Raw genomic sequence first — 19,944 nt, 5'->3', positions numbered from 1 at the left:
AGAATATTGTTCATCTTTATATACTTGGTAGTATATTTAGAGGTGCATGTGTCTTATTAACTCTGTTCTCTCCTAGAGCTCCAGGAAGAAATCCCAGCCAGCGTTTCACCCTATCTGTGATTTGGGGGGCATGTCATAATATAAAGGGAAGGGTAAACACCTTTAAAATCCCTCCTGGCCAGAGGAAAAACCCTTTCACCTGTAAAGGGTTAAGAAGCTAAAATAATCTTGCTGGCACCTGACCAAAATGACCAATGAGGAGACAAGATACTTTCAAAGCTGGAGCGAAACAAAGGGTTCTCTCTGTCTGTGTGATGCTTTTGCCGGGACCAGAGCGGTAGTGCAGGTCAGAACTCCTGTAAAGAGTTAATAAGCAATCTAATTAGATATGCGTTAGATTCTGTTTTTTTAAATGACTGATAAAATAAGTTGTGCTGAATGGGTTGTATATTCCTGTTTGTGTGTCTTTTTGTAACTAGAGAATCCTTCTAGGCAAAACCTTATGTTTTGAATCTGATTACCCTGTAAGGTATTTACCTGATTTTACAGAGGTGATTCTTTTACTTTTTCTTTAATATTCTTCTTTTAAGAACCTGATTGCTTTCTCATTGTTCTTAAGATCCAAGGGTGTGTGTCTGTGTTCACCTATGGAAATTGTTGAGGATTTTTATGAAGCCTTCCCCAGGAAAGGGGGTGTAGTGCTTGACGGGGATATTTTGGGGGCGAGGGGAGACATTTCCAAGGGGGCACTTCCCCTGTTCTTTGTTTAACACTTTGGTGGTGGCAGCATTTAACCTAAGCTGGTAAGAATAAGCTTCGGGGGTCTTTCATGTAGGGCCCCATATCTGTACCCTAGAATTCAGAGTGGGGAAGGAACCTTGACATCCATAGACATCTTTGCTGGTTTTTTGGCTCAAATTTTGAACCATTCTGTGCAACTCTAACAGTTAGAGACTTTGTTTTTTTAGTGAAAGCTGAAATTCTGTAGAACATGATAGTACCTTCAGAGAAATTTCAGTAAGGCATATGCACATTACTCCTGGGGGAGTAATGTGCAGAATTCATGTCACCCACAGATTTCTTTGCTTCCCTGCCAAAAAATGACTTTCTGATGGGGAAGCAAAAGGAAGCCAGAAGTGCAGTCCTGCGACCGTCCCCATCAGTGAGTTTCAGTTGCTAAGGGCAGCTGGCCAGAGGTAAATGACTGTGGGGCAGGAGGCGGGACTGGGGAAGACCCACTGGTGGTTCCTACATTGCACTGTGCTTAGCTGGTAGTCCCGGCTGGGCTGGGGAGGATGGGATTTTCTCTTCCCCTGCATGGCATCCGGGGCTGGGTCAGACCTACCCCCAAATTTCTTCTCCGGCTTCAGGAAGCTCTGCAAACTCCCCCCGCTTCCTGCACCCATTGCTCTTCAGCTCAGGGATAGGGATCCCTGTACAGAGAACTGTTCCCGCATCTGATCTACTTCCTCTGTGCAGCTAGTGGCCTGTGTTCCCCAGTGCCATGCTGGAGCCTCCACATTTATTTGACAAATAAAATTTGCAGAATTTTTAGTTTTTTGGTGCATAATGCCCTCGGGAGTAGAGCATGTAGCCGCTGCTTCTGAGCCCTGGAGATGAACCGAATTCACACTGTATTGACTGTACATACCATTCTAGGGAGTTAGGCCTTGTCTACAGTACAGACTTCTGCCAGTACAGCTGTGTTGTATTGTAGATGCAGCTGCACTGGCAAAACTGCTTTTACTGGTATAGAATGTGGTTTGCTGTTTTGGCTGCATCTACAGTAGGAACACTTTGATGATACAGTATACCATTATTTCTATACTGATAACGATCTCCTAATGTGGACATAGCCTTAGCTATAGTGGAGGTAATTTGAAACTTTTTGACTAGTAGCTTCTATGTCATCTTATCAAAGGCCAGAAAGGACCATTGTGATCACCTACCGTGACCTGTGTAACACAGGGCATTAAATTTCCCCCAGTAATTTCTGTATCAAGCTCATAATATGTATAGTGTAAATCAAACATTAACCTTGCTGAGAACATATATAAATAATTATACACACGGCCTGATTCTGCTACTTTTATTCTCAATGAGTACGTAATCCAATGAGTTCAATAGAACTACCAAATGTAAGAGAAGGTGCCATATTCCGGCCTTTCACAAATAACTCAATTAAAATTAAGTATGTCTGAATTTATTAGATATTTCAAATTCATTAAGAAGGCAGTCTGAGGGCCAAATCAAGTCTCAGATCTTAATTTCATTAATATGTTACAAAGAAGCTTTGTAACTAAAGAAAATTTGAACATACACCGGTCTTGCAGAAGGCTACATTCTTTGTTTTTTTTAAAAGTAGAAAAATCTATCTAAACTAGTGGAGTTCACTGTGCAGCTTAGCTTTTCAGAGTACTTGCTATGATTGGTCTGCTGCTGCTTCTCTTTTTAGCTGAGGATGTGGGCATGGAGGGAGGAAAGAATTCAGTCTTTTTACAGCAAACTGGTGACCAGGTTAGGTGAATATTTAAATTATTGTTCTGAAAGTGCAGGTTGTTACACTGCTCAGTAAGAGGGGTGACTTACTTGCAGCAGATTGTGATTTGAAATGGGAAACTCGTTTCTCTCCATATAATTTAAATCACTGTGCCTTTAGAAGTGGCCCCCATGTATATTGGAAATAGACTCTTCACTAAAACATGTATGTCTAGAAGTAGACCGAAATTGATGGTTGTCAACAGAGGAGTTCTGCTTACTAAAAGGTAACTAGAGAATGAGGTTCTTCTTGAAAGGTAAAATATAATAAAAAATTTGACTTTGACAGTAGGATGAAACTGATTTATAATATGAGAACATTCCTGGTGTACTGGAATCGCCTAACATAAAATACATACAGAAGTTTACAAGCTTTTTATGGGTTGTTTGTGCCCTCATGAAAAGTTACTAGATTAAAATATAAAAGAAATTGTGGCTTTACGATCACTACAGCCATTTGGGGAGCAAATTAGCAAAAATTCAAGTGCATTAAACATGAGTAATTGGCAAGTCAGTAGGACTTTTGTTTTCTTTATAATCTGATATAGAATAAGATTTAGGCTGAAAGCACAAAGCAGGACTTACAAAGTTACACAAGAATTGGCTAATTGGACGAGACCCATAGTTCATCTAATTCAGAGATTTCTATAATAGCATTATGATTTCCATATTGATCTCCCTCCCATTCCTAATGCATCCTAACATCGTGTGACCTTTTTTACCACAGGGGTACATTGAGCTGTCTACAGTGATGCCCAGGTCCCTTTCTTGAGTAATACAGTTAATTTAGTTAATTTTATTCCCCTCCAATGTGCATTACTTTGCGTTTATCAACACTACTTCATCTGCCATCATGGTGCCCATCCAAGAGCTGGTCTCTTGTAGGCATACTAATATCCTGTTAGTGGCAGTAGTTGCATCAGTGCTGAATGAGAGAAATAATTGTGTTGTCTGCGGATTGTTGGCAACTAAGGTCTGGTCTACACGAGGAATTTATGTTGGTATGGCTATGTCTCTTCCGTTGACATAGCTACTGCATTTCGGGGAGGTGGATTACCTACGCCGATGTAAGTAGTATCTACACTGAAGCACGCTGCTGCAGCATCTTAGGTGTAGACAGGAGTAACTCAGAGAGACATCAGGGGCTTCACAAAAGTATGGAAGAGAAATGGGGCAAATAGCATGGATCCTTGAGGGACTCTACACTTGAGCACCTTTGGAAAGGAGGAGTAATTACCTCTTACCACTCGTCGTTCTTCTTGAAAGGAATGATTGGAACCACTGTAATTCTGTAATGTTTATTCTTAGTGTGTCATAAGGCTTCTTAATAGTACATTAAGGTCTGCTCTGTGGAATGCTGTAGAGGTCCATCAGTATGAGCATTAAGATTTTGCCTGTGTCAATGATCTAAAGTGCTACTAGGGTTGCCTCAGTGCTGTGCCCTGGCCCAAAGGCTGATTGTAATGCATGTGGGACATTAGTTGATGTAACATGTGCTTTCTTGATTATTTTGCCCAGGAAAGGAAGGTTAGAGAGACAACAGTAGCTGGAGAGGTTATCAGTGTCAAGAGAGAGCTTCTGGACTATTGCATTTTTCAAGAAGTTTGGCAAGTATACTTCTCTGAACAAGGCCAGAACTATTTCTGTTAGTATTTGGCATAGTTAATGTTTACTGGCTCTCACCATTCTGTACCATTAAAATGGCCAGATCCAACCCTGAGATGACTCTCCCATTCACTGAATGGCACCTCTGAAAACAGTGGTTTCTGAAGAAAATTGAAAATTCCTTTTTAATATTGTATAATAAATATTGTGCTACTGAAGGAGTTATTTGAAACGGCTTCATATGTAAAATTCCACTGACTTCAGTGACATTACCAACTGTGGAATCTCTGCAGAATTGAGCTCTTTATTATGCTGAAGCTTTTTTTTAAAAAAGGGAGATTTTTATTTTAAAAACAATGCACTGATTACATACCCAGCAAAATTGAGAGAGGGGAAAAATAGAAACAGATATTTGGTTACCATGTATTTAATATTCAAAGTATAGTCACTTAAAAAAAAACTAGTATACTTTTCCAACTTTTTTGAATATTAACATTTGATCGACATGGTTGGCTTGTTAAATGTGGTAATCGGACATGTCACTTAATGTAATAAAATTGCCAGAAACAGCATGTCATAGGTAATGTAAAGATGCTCACTCACTAATATGGTAACACACTGTTAAATAGAGAGATCTGATTATATTACTTTTTCTCCAAACAAAAGCTTACTGTTGTAGTGATTTTATTTTTTTTTGGTCCCGGATACTTACATGGCAAGGATTTGTAAACCTGTTAAAACTTCCTAAATAAATAAGAGAATAATTACACCTGAGAATGATGGCAGATAAAGCACTTAAACATTGGGACAGTGGTTATTGTGAATACAGAAGGGTAATGAGTGTTGACAGTGTCCATGCACTTCTTTGCCACTCAAAATAGCTTTTTGAAAACTTCCCCTTTTTAACAACGGCAACCCTCTTACTGTTGTGTTCTAGTAACTTTTCTGAAATCACTTGTCCAGCTTTTTCTTGCCTTCTATAGCTCAGTTTCTCAAAATGTAAATTTTAAGGACAGCCAAGAGTTCTGTACAACTCTGGTTGTCGGGTGTTCTCCAGATTCTAAACTTCATCCTTGAAAATAAAGCCATTCAGTGCCTTGTTCTTTAATGCTATGCTGCTATTGCTTCCTCCACTACCCCACTGTAAGCAAGCAAACAAAACAACAAACAACTATAGGATGCCATCTTCTTAAGATTCATCTCTGGGATTTCCAAAAGAAGTTATTTACTTGACCGTATGTGACAGTTTCTTCTGTCTCATTTTCCCAGTCCTTATGCTGATCTCATATTTCCTTATCGCTTGTGTATGAACAAGTGCCTCAATTATGTGAATTTAACTTGGCTGCAACACAGCAGAAGAGTAGCATGTGAGTGAGTCTTAAGAAGGGCTTTGGCAATGTGCAAGTGATCCACTAATACACTATGTCAGTCAGCACCTTTTCTGGCCCCAAGCTATTGGTCATCTCCTGCTACTGAAAGTCATAGAATTGGAGGATTGGAAAGGACCTCGAGAGGTCATCTAGTCCTGTCCCCTGCACTTGTGGCAGGACCAAGTATTATCTAGAGCGTCCCTGACAGGTCTAACCTGCTCTTAAAAATCTCCAGTGATGGAGATTCCACAACCTCCCATTTTTTCCAGTGCTTAACCACCCTGATGGGAAGATTTTTCCTAATGTCCAACCTCAACTGCCCTTGCTGCAATTTAAGTCCATTGCTTCTTGTCCTAGCCTCAGAAGTTAGAGAACAATTTTTCTCCCTTCTCCTTGTAACAGCCTTTTATGTACTTAAAAACTATTTAAGTCCCCTCTGTCTTCTCTTAAGACTAAACAAATCCAATTTTTTAAATCTTCCCTCAGAGGTCATGTTTTCTAGACCTTTAATCATTTTTGTTGCTCTTCTCTGGACTTTCTTCACTTTGTCCACATCTTTCCTGAAATGTGGTACCTGGAACTGGACACAATATTCCCGTTGAGGCCTAATCAGTGTGGAGTAGAGTGGAAGAATTGCTTCTCATGTCTTACTTACAACACTCCTGCTAATACATCCCAGAATGATGTTTGCTTTTTTGCAACAGTGTTACACTGTTCACTCATATTTAGCTTGTGATCCACCATGACCCCCAGATCCCTTTCCACAGTATTCCTTCCTAGATAGTCCTTTCTCATTTTGTATGTGCAACTGATAATGCCTTCTTAAGTGGAGAACTTTGCATTTCTCCTTATTGAATTTCATCCGATTTACTTCAGACCATTTCTCCAGTTTGTCCAGATCATTTTGAATTTTAATCCTATCCTCCAACGCACTTGTAATCCTTCCCAGGTTGGTATTATCTGCAGACTTTAAGTGTACTCTTGCTGCCATTATCTAAATCATTGATAAGCGGCTGGGACCTGGGGTATGGAGGGAACAGGGGTCTGTATGTTGCCCTGGCTGCTCCTCCAGGTACCTCCCCTGAAGCTCCCATTGGCCACGGTTCCTCATTCCCCGCCAATGGGAGCTTTGTGGGAGGTACCTGGAGGAGCAGCCAGGGCAACACACAGACCCTTGTGCCCCCTGGGTCCTGGTCGCTTCCTGGAGCACTGCGGGGGCAGGGCACACAGGCAAAGAGCCTGCCCTGCCCCAGCGTGTGCTGGGCCAGATCCGTGCCCCTAGCCCTCCTACAGCTGAACCCCCTTGTCCTGAGCCCCCTGATGCACCCCTCCTGTACCCCCTGGCGGTGGAGATTTCAGGGAAGGGGTTGGAATGAGGGAGGGGCAGGGCCTCACAGAAATGGTGGAGTGGGGGCAGGGCTGGGGCGGGGGGGGGGAGTGTTGGTCAGTGGTGTGGCCCTTGGGCCAATGTACTAGTCCTTATGTGGCCCTCATGGTCATTTTGAGTTTGAGACCACTGATCTAGGTTGTGTTTCCCTAGTTTGTTGGAGGTCATATGAAACAGTATCAAAAGCCTTACTAAAGTCAAGATAGACCACATCTACCACATTCCCCTCACCCTATCCACAACGTTTGTTACCCTGCAGGGTGGATTTTATTTAAATCAATTTGATTTAAATCAGTAGTCAGGAAGACTCTATTTAATCATGGATTTCTACATAAAAGTGCATTCTTGTTGGTGGTTAGAACCTTCATACATATTCTTCACAACTCAGGTAGATGTAGGTTTCATTTTTAGAAGGGGTACACAACATTTTTAAAGTGATTTATTTTGAAAACTTTTCAGATTAGTTTTACGGCTATATCACAAAATGAGTGATTGTTTGTTATTTCATTTACCAAAAGTAACTGAAGCAAATATTTATGAAGTCATTGGGAGATGAACTATCTCCAAGTCAACAGGTTAATCTTTAACATTTGGAGGATTTTCTTGCCATGCTGTAATAGGAGATCATCACCAGACAGACATTTAAATTGTTTTTTAACTAAAACAACAAGAACTTGATATATTCTGGATTTTTTTCTTCAACAGCAAACATATTTTAACAAAACAAGCATATGTCCCTTGCGTCTCACATTTATCTTGAGACTTTTTCTTCCTTGTCCCAACAATCTTCTATTCATTGAACTTTTTGAAACTTTGCACTTTGAGAGAGGTAAGGGATTGACTCTGTGTGCACAAATTTGCAGTGGGATAATAGAGTTGAGGTCTGTTTCTCATCTCTCTATTTATTTAAAAACATTTTTGCTGTTAACAAGAATGTTACCTCTGGGGAGACAAATCCACAGTTTGAGAACTGCAAAACTAAGCATCTCTGATGGTGTCTTCTAGACTGAGCACTGAGTCCCATTGTGTAGATAGAAAGATTAACCTAAATCTATACAAAAGCCTGTGGAACCACATAAGATTGGGTCCCTAATCCATGAACTATTGGGACTTGTTTACAAAGCTTTTCTTAAACTTTACATGAATATATTATCTCATACTATAGAATTAGAATTTATATTCCCTATTCCATGATGAAATATCTTTGAGCTATCATATCTTAATTAACTAATTTTAAGATTGGGGTTTTTTTTGGATAAAACGCATTGAGGGGAAAAAACCGGTTTTTTTTGTTTTTTTTTTAACGAAAGCCTTTATTTTTACCCACCATTAGCCTGTCAAAGAAAGCTATTGCTTGTATTTAACGTAACACTTGCAAATGCTCAGTAAGTACACAGAAATTCAAAAATTGTTTAAGGATATGTATCTAGTTATTTGAAATGCTTGGTTCCTTACTTTCCCTTAATATGTATTGACAGTACTTGGAAATGTAAGGGGTTTTTAGGAGCTGTTGAGGTATATCCCACCCACACTAAGAAAATCAAGAGGATAAATTTCTATATGCATTAGTGATAGTAATAGCTATCCAAAGTGGAGAGAGAGAACAATTCAGATTACCAGATACCTACCAACCATAACTTCATATGAAATGTGGTTCCCTCCCTAAACCCCAACCCGAGGAGGTTCAGGGACATCTGCTTGAAGAGCTATTTTCTTCCCTTCTTGTTCCCCTGAGCTTCTGAAAGAAAAAAGAAAGAATGGGGTGCTCAGATTGTCCTTGGCCCAGTTCTACTCTCTGAATGGACACCAGATGGTTGTGATTGGATCTGACTGCTGAATCCCTAGTGCTCCAGAGTCCCCTGGGTTTGGGTAGTGACTGATAAACATATTCACAAATGCAGATCCAGTGTTTAGCTTTCTTCTTGGGTAGTTGGACCCTACAGTCTGGCCACTTAGACCAAAGCAATACCTCAGCCCTCCTCCACCCCCTAGTTACTTAAACATGAAACTGCACCAAGTCCACTGACTGTGGAAAGTTCTGTTTTTGTTTGTTTTTGTTTCTCCCTCCCCCTCCTCCATTACACCCTTCAGGGACTATATGGCAATAAAGGAAAGGAATCTCTTAATCACAAAAGTTTTCACTCTTAAGTAACCCTAGCATTACAGATCTTAAGAAAACAACAAACCCTTAAATGCAGTCCCCCTCAGTGTGTCCTTGCCACCTCAGAGAGTCCTGGGTTTTATCTTAGGCCATGGAATGGCCGCTTGTTTAGAAAATCATTCTGAAAACAATTTCTCACTTTTCTTGCCCATGTTCTTCCACTAGGTTACTTCCAGGGCCCCAGTAGGTTGGAGGAACCATGGAGAGGAGTGAAGATGGTAACTGACCCATTTATCTCAGTGGGTGAGCTGATGCTCCCCTTCTCCCAAAGTCTATCTTATTGTTGTGGCATAAGGAACTTAAAGACAACCTTGCTATGCCTGGGAGCTTCAAAGCCGTTTAAATGTTAAAACCACCTCCTTCTGGAGGGGGGCTGTAGCTGAGAAAAACTTTGCACCAGTAGTTCTACGCATGGATCCTGTGTGGCACAGCAGTGTTATGGTAGGGTGTTAGCTCCATCACAGTCAAGGATGCATCAGGAGTTCCATTTTAACATGGGTTACAATGTAACTTTTAAAAGTTTATTGTAGCTTGCACACTGCTTGAGTTTGCTGTAGCAGTTTGTGCAGGGAAAATGTGACTTGAAGTTTGCTGTAACTGTTTTTAAAATGGCCACACACCTAAAATTTTCTTGAATCCAATATCTCAAACTACTGCACTTGGAAGAATAAAGCTTGTTTTGTAGATTGGATGAATTATTGTTGACAGTTGAAATTTATCTTTATTTTTCACTATAAACATGTTAATGTTTTGATTGGGGATGGTATGCTGGTACAATCTAATTGTTGACACTACACATGTCCTTCGACTCAGGCTCTCTCTGAGGGTATTTCCTGGTTTTAGTTATCCTTTTGCTCATGCTGACATTGAGAGCTGCAGTTACTTGCTTTTCTTTGATTATAGTGTCCCATTGATTAGGAAATGGGTTAACAGCATGTGGCATAATTACTCCACCCAGAGCTGAGCCATCCCATCCATAGGATGGATGCGAGGTCCAGGGCAGCAGCGAGCGACCCAGCCTACCCTGCCAGCTCCCAGCGTTGCTTTGTGGGGAGGGTGCGAGTTTGGGGGAAGGAATGGAATGGGGGTGGGAACAGGCAGGGCAGGAGCTTGGGGGAAGGGTTGGAGTGGGCATGGGGCCTAGGACAGCAGGAGGGGTTGTCCCAGGCCCTATACCCCACAGGGACAGCCCTGACTACCCTAATGTAGTTGCTTATGAGGCATGGTCTACACTAGGAAGTTAAGTTGTATAACTGTGTTGCTCAAAGACGTGAAAAATCCACATCCCTGAGTGACTCAATTTAAATCAATCTAACCCGGGTGTAGACAGTGATAGGTCAAGTAGTGGGAGGTAGCCTGTGTACACTGACAGGAGATGCTCTCCCATTGATGTGGATAGCGTCTTTGCTGAAGCACTGCAGCATTTTAAGTGTAGACAAGCTCTTGAACTCTTATCCCCTCTCACCTTAATACTTTCTTCCTTGACTTCCTTGACTTAATACTTCCTTCCTTTCTTTAGGAAAATCTGAGTATGCATGTGGATTTTAGAGCATGCTTTATTGGCTCTTAAAACAAAGTCTTACAGCAAAAACTCAAGAGGCAGCCCCTAAAGAATGGAGACAGAGCAACTAATGTCTAGAGATGGGTGGGGAAACTTTTTTTGTCCAACAAGAATTTTCACAATTTTTGAAAACTTCCTTTCTTGATTCAGGATAAAAAGTAATCTCAAATTTTCATGAACTGGCAAACTGAAAAACTCTTTGAATCTAAACATTTCATTTTGACCTTATTTCGCCCCCCCCCCCCTTTTTAGTACAAATTAACTCCAATTCTTAAACACAGCCATGTCAGACCAAAACATTTAATTTTCAAAATGTCAGTGGGATATTTCAATATAGAAACTTTTTTCAAAATTCTCATTGAGAGACTTGTTGAAAGCAGCTCTTTCATATGAATACTTTTGGTTTCTGTGAAGTGGCATTTTCTGATTTATAAAAAATTTTCACTGGAAAATTCTTGACCAGCTTTCCTAATGTGTGCAACGCCCATTCTCAGACCTGCCACTGGCAAGATTCAAACTCATGGTACATGGGCTGAGCTCAGGTTCATCAGCCACAGCATGTCTGAAGTCATGCTACCTGCGAACACTCTGGCTTGCATCAGAGGCTTGTGCAGTAGGGTGGAGGCTGTCTCAAGATCAAGTAAGCTAATGCCTCACTATGTTACTGAAGCTTATAAAGTTTACAGATCAGTGGTTGTCTGGCATAATTTTAATCCTTTGGTACATTAGTTTAGACTTAAACCTAGTCTTAGGTTTTATCTATATGAGCACTTTTGTTGGCAAAACTTTGTTGATCGGGGCGTGTGGAAAAAATACCACCGAACATGCAGTAGCCAATATAGCTACTGCCATTTGTTGGGTTTGGTTTAATTATGCTGGTGGGAGAATTTTCTCCTGCCAGCGTAGAGTGGCTACATAGGAGACCTTACAGCAGTGTGGCTGCAGTGTTATAACTGTGCCACTATAAGGTCTGTACTGTAGCCATAGCCTTAGTGTAAAAAGTGAATTTAAATCTTTAAGAGTCTCTATCAATCACTAAGGTCATTGTAGATTTTAAAATCTGTTAAAATGGGGCTGATTTTTTTTCTCTAGCCTTGAAATATTGTCCTGAGAAAACACTTCTCACAAAACAATCACTCCATAGCTGATCTCTGTTCGTCCTCAAAGGAAACCTGCACACCTTCAAAAGACAAGCCTAGCAGCTTAAATACATAACTTTGCTAGCCTCTAAAATCATGGTCTTAAAAAAATATATTCAGTGTCTGTCTTACTACAACAATCTGTAATCTACAATCCCCCCTTATTTTCTCCTATGACTGGCTAGGTGTTAACAGGCAACTTCACCTTGAATGCTCTTAAAATGTGTGTTAACTAGTTATGCTAAACAGTCTGTTCCACCTTGTACTTAGTTGTGACAGTCGGAGTACTTTTCCCAGACCTGAAGAAGAGCTGGAAAGCTTGTCTCTTTCACCAACAGAAGTTGGGCCAGTAAAAGATGGTATCTCACTCACCTTATCTCAAAGCATTAAAGGAGTTTTAATCAACACATTTCAGGACTTAAGAATGACTCTTTCCCTCTTGGTAGGGTCAAGGGTCGGTCCTCGGGCCAGTTTTGTTCAATATCTTCTTAAATGATCTGGAGGATGGTGTGGATTGCACCCTCAGCAAGTTTGCAGATGACACTAAACTGGGAGGAGAGGTAGATACGCTGGAGGGTAGGGATAGGATACAGAGGGACCTAGACAAATTGGAGGATTGGGCCAAAAGAAATCTGAGGTTCAACAAGGACAAGTGCAGAGTCCTGCACTTAGGACGGAAGAATCCCATGCACCGCTACAGACTAGGGACCGAATGGCTCGGCAGCAGTTCTGCAGAAAAGGACGTAGGGGTTACAGTGGACGAGAAGCTGGATATAAGTCAACAGTGTGCCCTTGTTGACAAGAAGGCCAATGGCATTTTGGGATGTATATATAGGGGCATTGCCAGCAGATCGAGGGACGTGATTGTTCCCCTCTATTCGACATTGGTGAGGCCTCATCTGGAGTACTGTGTCCAGTTTTGGGCCCCACACTACAAGAAGGATGTGGAAAAATTGGAAAGAGTCCAGGGGAGGGCAACAAAAATGATTAGGGGACTGGAACACATGACTTATGAGGAGAGGCTGAGGGAACTGGGATTGTTTAGTCTGCAGAAGAGAAGAATGAGGGGGGATTTGATAGCTGCTTTCAACTACCTGAAAGGGGGTTCCAAAGAGGATGGATCTAGACTGTTCTCAGTGGTAGCTGATGACAGAACAAGGAGTCATGGTCTCAAGTTGCAGTGGGGGAGATTTAGGTTGGATATTAGGAAAAACTTTTTCACTAGGAGGGTGGTGAAACACTGGAATGTGTTACCTAGGTAGGTGGTGGAATCTCCTTCCTTAGATATTTTTAAGGTCAGGCTTGACAAAGCCCTGGCTGGGATGATTTAGTTGAGGATTGGTCCTGCTTTTGAGCAGGGGGTTGGACTAGATGACCTCCTGAGGTCCCTTCCAACCCTGATATTCTATTAAATGATGTGGTTTCATTGGGGGAGATGTTCATATCTTCAACACAGGAGGAGTCCAAGATCAGCACTGAGAAGACAGTCTAATTTTGATGCTGGGCATCACTTGACAGCTAGCTTGTTTTACTGCTGTTTGCGTTCTGGTTATGCAAAAAGGTGAATCAGAATTTTCAGACTTATTTCTCTGCTCCTGAAACAGTGTAAACCATACTAAGGAATAGCACTTCAATTAAAGGGTAAACTTCCTTCCTACCTGCCTGTAGCAATGTAATAACTCACTGGTGCAGCGCCTCCTGCTGGTTGTCTTGGGAATTAGCTCTTTCCAGCCTTCGGAGCACCCTCCGCTGGTCACTGTCTTGCCTGCTGCTGGCCCTGTGTCCCTCCCAGACACCGGTGTCCTTTACCTCAGGGTTCTGCCCCAGCACTACCCCACAGTATCCCGGGGAACCCCCAACCCTCTAAACTCACCTTGACTCAGTGGCTACTGCCAGTCATCATCTAGCCCCCTTTCACTGGGGCAGACTGCAGTCTGTTATGGCCACTCATCATTGGCAAGGGGGTAGGACCTGCTGCCTTTGCCTATCCCCAGGCTTCCCCTCTGCAGCCCCAGTACCTTTCGTAGGCCTTCAACAAGACCCGCAGCCTGGGGGTTTACCGGGCTGGAGCCTCCCCAGCTCCCTTTGCCCTTCCCCAGCAGTGTCCTGCTCTGCCTCAGGTACTTTGCTTCCAGGCAGCTAGCCCTTTCAGCTCCAGGGCTAGAGTGAGAGTCCTCCAGCTCCTGGCCCCCAGCCCTTTTATCAGAGCCAGCTGGGCCCTAACTGAGCTGACCACAGCTGTGGCTGTTTCCCTAATCAGCCTAGCTTGGCTGCTTTTAACTCCTATTTTACTGGAGTGGGGCAGCTGGCCCACTATGCTGCCCCAGGAAGATCGGAGACAGGAGTGCCTTCCTGAAGAAACAAACCCTTAAAATTCTGTGTATAACTGCTGCAGTCTCCATCTCTATGCCTATTTGTTCCCCTTCATAAGGATAAGAACACTTTTTGCTTACTACTCCTTTCTCTGTTGACAGTGCCCTTCCAGTTCCTATCATAATCTGAAGTTTATATTGTACGTAAATCTCCTTCTGAGGGTAAGAAGCCTTCACTTCCTAGATGTTACAAGGGCCACAAAGGCTTCTGTGAACATCTGTTGCATGTTTTGTTTACTTACGTGGGGTCAGAAAAATGCCTGAGGCTTGTAAATTATTTATTTATTTATTAATTTATCTAAATGGATTGTAATAGGTTATCTCTGTACAGATACAGATCACACTTGCTAATTAGGATTCAAAGATCACCGAAAGGAAAAAAACTGCATGTCACCTTTACAGTTTTGTGTTTATTCTTCCACACTACTTTTATCTATTATGTGGCATACCTCTGCTGACAGGATTATTTTTCAACCACAGAAGCTAGAACAGCTTCATCAAAACCTTACTTATAGATGTGTAACTGCCTGTGAAGCTAGAAACTGACCTTCTTTAGAAGAGCAAAATATTCTTCAACTGATTTCGTTTAAAAATTGGTCAACTCAAACATAACCATAACGGTTAGCTCTTCTAAGGTTCTTGCATACCTTTGCTCACTATCCGATTGCTACTGAAGCCTGTCTCACTGAGAGTCACTTCTCTGGACTGTAGTTTTTCACTTGGCTGTGGGTTGAACTCAGTCTTTCATTGCAACTAAGTGCCTTTCTTTTCATTATTATGGAATTGCTTGTTGGGCTCCTGGCAGGAAGCTTTAGCCTGATCTACACACCAGTTTTGTACCAGTATAACTGTCAGTGGTATGACTTCTTTTTAAGCAGATGTAGTTATGCTAGTGCAGTGTCCTAGGGTGGACAATTATATCCGTATAAAGATTCTTTATAGTGGTATCACTTATTCATGTATATAAAGGGGAATAAGCTATACTAATGTAAAACACCTTTATGCTGGTATAACTGTCCATACTTGGGGGTTGTATTAGTATAACCATGTTAATACAATTATATCAATACAACTTGTGAGTGTGTATTTGTGTAGACAAAGCCTTCATCTAAGCTGGCATGGTGCAAGACTTTCTTTCAATATTATTAGTTGTTTGTACCAGTAATATGATGTAACCAAAAATGTTGTTAGACTGCCTGTTTATCCCATATGAAAAACCTGACTACTCAAAAAGTTCAGTTTATGAATGTGTAAACATTGCCATAAATATTGATTTGGTATTGCATTAAGTGCGGTGTGCAAACATCTCAAATTACTGTTTTTTGACAAGCATACAGTTGAACAAAAAGCAAAACTTAGAGAAAATCTTTTTTTTATTTAAGATGTGAATTACTGCAATGAGTAAACGTAAGTCAAAGGAGACAAGCTCTGTAAATGAAGAACGCATCTCACAGGTGGGCAACCTTTTTCTATCTTCCTTTGTTGTTTTAATTCATTGGTGTAGGGTGGGTGACACTGACCTCTTCTAGTGTCTGGCTTTAGTGAATTTCTACCCTTCCCCTACAAAACAACTAAGGGAGTCCTCTTGTCAAGCATTATCTGATCCTGAAGACCCTAAGTTTGATCCCTTTTGATTACTGATGTCTCTGTACATGTCCATGCATCATCAGTTATGTACCTGCATCAGGTTGCCGCTCGATAATTCACTCGGTTAGATACAGGTATTCAAACAATTGGTCTAATTATTTTTAATCATTTATAATAAAAATGCTTAGGGACAATCCTGTACTTTGTCACATTTTGAAAGTAGTCTACAATTAGCTCACTAACAAGTCTATCACACTTCATAAAAGTAAGCATTCAAGGTAAGTAAATAGCAAATCCTGGCCTGTCTTCAAATTCACGTTTGGGGTTATTGACTGATCCTATCCTCTTCCTATGTGCAGTGTGAATCACAGCCCAGGCGAATTCCTCCTTCACTGAGGGGCCAGGTGAGGTAGGACAGGAGCTCTCTGAAGAGGCTGCAACTGCACACCTGTGCCCTTCAACTCCTCAAACTGACTGTCTAGATATTATCCAACATACTTATAGTATATTAATCATTCAGTGGTTGTAATAGGTTTCTTACATTTCTGGTATTGCTGCCTCAGTTTCTCTTCAGCTATGGATACACTGTCTTCCATGGTAGATGTGTGACTTTCTTTTTTAACTATGAACATGTTGCCAGAACTTAATGACTACAATTAAAACTGAGTTTTGCCATTGGTTGTACTTGCAATCCTGCTGTTGACCTATTTTAAAATAAAATTAGGTCACTCAGGTATACATCTATATTCCAGCTTTCACACTGCATTATCAGAAGGGCCACTATATTTAAAATGCTTATGCTACTGCGCTAGCTAATAAGTTCTCAGAACTCTGCAGACCTTGCTGACACCCACAGATTTTTGTGTTAAAGCACTGTCTCACAACTCTTGACTTGTGTAAATAGCTATGTTAATTCAAAACAGGCAAATAACCAGTTTGTCTAAGAGAAGATGAATCTGTTAAGATAATTTTAAGCTTCTCTGAGGAACTTGTAAATGGTGGCTCTCTGGGTGAGGCTCAAATTATTTTGAGGCTTAGATTCATAACAAATTTTCACATTAAGAGACATGAAAAGTGGGGTGGGGAGAAGTATAGAATTTTTCTAATTTGTACTTAGGACAGGAAGAACAATTACTGAATACCACACTTACAAGTAAGCAAGCAAAACAAGAATGATGCATCACCATGTGCCCTGTTCATCTATTTGCCATGATTGCACTTTATAAGTAGTCAAACATCTTTAGTATGTTATGTAAGGTATAACAAGGTCTTGCTACTGAACTTACTTGTCAGGGATTTACTTCCTTTGTTTGTGTGGTGGTACGGGATGTGCAAACCTAAAAAAAAAATTCTTTTACCAGTAAGACTATTGGCTAAGTCTCTCGAAGTAGAAGAATAAAATCACTTTAACCGTACTGAAGACCCTTGAAAAAGGCTTTATATGATTAATGTAGCCCTCTGAAAGCAAGTTAATATCTTGGAGGTACCACCAAGGCTTCCCTCTTGCTGATGGACCAGGCATTAAAAGTGATCTGCTCTACCCATCACTGATTTCTCTAGGCTTTTGGGGGATGAATTTGACAGACATTTAAGAAAACTCAGTCTTCTGCCTGGTGGTTTTGCTGACTCTTCTTTCTTATTTCAAGAAATCCTCCATAAAGATTACTGGATTCCTTTCTTGTTACTCTTCTCCTTGTAGATCTTCTGTTAAAGCATAGGTAGTTCAAAAACATTCCAAAAGAATGTTTCTTAGAAGTCTGGCCAAACCAGCAAAGGTCAAGAGAAATTGTAATGCCTCTGCCCCTGCTTCACCCAAACACCTGTTGCAGAGGTGGCTTTACAAGTTTTTCTATTCTTGAGTAAGGACTTCGTAAGAAAATCTTCATTGTAGCTCAAGCCTATTCATATAATTCCAGCTGTGTCCATACCTGCGGAGTTTTTCTTCAACTATCTCTACAGCCCTTCTTCCAAATTCTTTTTTTGTCATACCTTCAAAATGAAGATCCTCAGGTCATCTTAGGGGAGCCCACAATCCTTAGGACTACTTAACATTTATAAATATGCAACTGTACCTCCCCATTGCCCACGTGCACATGAAAGTTTACTCCTTTGCAGGAGGACATTCCTTTTTCAGTGTCCCTGTCTGTAGGCCTGGCTACTGCTAGACAGACCATTCCTAAAAGTTAGGAGCATAACAGCCTTCAGGAAACATCGTTATAGTGCCATTTTTGGCAGCTTCTTCAGCTGTCCCTCTATGTGAGGATGATGTCTCCCAAGGTGGGTTAATTGGCGAGTTTTTAAGTGTCCGAGGAGCCCAATTCTTGCCCTGCAGGTTTTCCCACAGCAGTGACATTGTTGCCTGGAGTGTTGTGTCCTTTCTTTCTTCCTTTGTTGCTTCTCTGTCTCATGAGCACATCTGTTCTTCTCAAAGTGAGCTGTGGCTTGGTGTATGGTGTGGCACCACTGTGTTCTGTTCTGCGCCAAGTCCTCCCAGTTTGTTGGGTTGATGCCTCCCTTTTTAAGATATACTTTCAGTATGTCTTTGAAACGCTTGCACTGCCCTCTGTGAGCCCTTCTTCCCTGACTTAACTGAGAGAAAAGTACTTGCTTCAGGAGGCAAGTGTCGGGCATACGTACACAGTGGCCAGCCCACTGGAGTTGGTATTTCATGACTTGCGCTTCTATACTGCTGATGTTGGCTGCAGAGAGAACGCGTCGGTCTTCCCAACTGATCCTGAGAATCCTTCTGAGACAGCAGTGCTGGAACCTCTTCAGCCGCTTGAGATGTTGTCTGTTACCCAGGTTACCCAATAGAGAAGGGTGGGGAATGACAACTGCCTTGTAAACCAAGGTCTTGGTACTTGTTTGTAGATCCCTGTCATTGAAGACTCGTTTGAGTAGTCTTCCAAAATTTGCTGGCATAGCAGATCCTGTATTCAATTTCAGAGTAACAGTCATGTTAGTCTGTATTCGCAAAAAGAAAAGGAGTACTTGTGGCACCTTAGAGACTAACCAATTTATTTGAGCATAAGCTTTCGTGAGCTACATCCGATGAAGTGAGCTGTAGCTCACGAAAGCTTATGCTCAAATAAATTGGTTAGTCTCTAAGGTGCCACAAGTACTCCTTTTCTTTTTGTATTCAATTTGTGTCAATGCTGGCTGTTTGGGAGAGGTGGCTGCCAATGTATGGAAAATGGTTCACATTCTTGGCTAACTTGACCAAGCCAACTTCTTGCATTCTGAGAGATGTATGCAAATTCTTTCTTGATAGTCTCTATCAGTTGTCATTGAGAATAGCTGACTCCATCTTAGACTGCAACTTGAAGCAATTATGCATTTATACTTGAGCATACCTTGTCACAGAAATTATGCATACTGTTAAAATGAAGATCAAGGAATGCAAGAAAGTTTGGTTAAATTTGCAAGATACTTTTCCAGCTGTCCTCCTACTCTTCTGGGGGTGGGGGAATTCACCCAAACAAAGCCTATAAAATGGCATGGAAGTTGAGAATACTACGAACAGAAAGCTAAAGACATAAGAAATGTTTAGTTTCTTTTTAAGTGTTGCAGAAATGGAAAGCTTGAAAGAATTGGTGGGTATATGCCAGGCTGTCAGGAAGTAAAACTGAAGATGAGCTGTATGGGTAGGGTTTGTGGGATTTTGGGTTTTGTTTGTTTGTTTTTGTATCTCTGGTACTTCCTCACTAGGAGTAATGCATTTTGTTCTGGACACAATCTCAAAAGAGTAAGTAGGAATAGAGGAGGATCCAATAAGAGAAGAGGGATTAAAAGACATGAAAATATTTTCATGTGAAGGGATAGTGAAAAGACTTGGGATGCTCAGTTTAGAGAAGGATAAAGGGATATGATAGCGAATGACACAACTACTAGCTCAAAGAAGGTAAATACCTATCAAATACTTCTACTTACCCTTCTTCAGAATACAGACTGAAAGGGGCATTCAGTTAAATTGAAAGGCAACATACTTTTTGCTGCTAAAAAGGGAATACTAGTTGATAGTGTGTAATTATTCTGTGGAACTCATTGCTCCAAAATAAAATTATGATGAAGAGCTTAATAGGATTTTTTTTAAAAAGGTTTAGATTATGGATGAAACTCAGGTACACTAGGATTACCTATTATATTATATTATATTATATTATATTTATATTCTTTTTACTGGGAGAGCTAGTGGTTGCCCTTGTATTTAGGTTGTCATAACAC

The 19,944-nt window shown here is 41.1% G+C and overlaps 1 protein-coding gene across 7 annotated transcripts in view; it reads left to right on the top strand.

Annotated features, from left to right (window-relative positions):
• The window catches only part of ORC4 (origin recognition complex subunit 4), a 63,314-nt gene that overhangs the window by 8,196 nt on the left and 35,174 nt on the right, over nucleotides 1-19,944 (top strand). For 5 of the 7 annotated variants that reach the window (XR_014713573.1, XR_014713574.1, XR_014713575.1 and 2 more), the window contains exon 2: nucleotides 15,516-15,587. The exons of the other annotated variants lie outside the window; for them this stretch is intronic. Coding sequence is in view for 2 of the 5 variants with exons in the window: in XM_084643235.1 (XP_084499361.1) it covers nucleotides 15,531-15,587 (57 nt within the window). In the remaining 3 variants the exon portion in view is untranslated. The remainder of the gene's footprint in view (nucleotides 1-15,515; nucleotides 15,588-19,944) is intronic. 7 annotated transcript variants of the gene reach the window in all.

This window comes from Lepidochelys olivacea, assembly GCF_965140295.1.
Source record: "Lepidochelys olivacea isolate rLepOli2 genome assembly, chromosome: 11".
Taxonomy (NCBI): Eukaryota; Metazoa; Chordata; order Testudines; family Cheloniidae; genus Lepidochelys; species Lepidochelys olivacea.
This window is presented reverse-complemented; position numbering and strand designations above follow the sequence as displayed.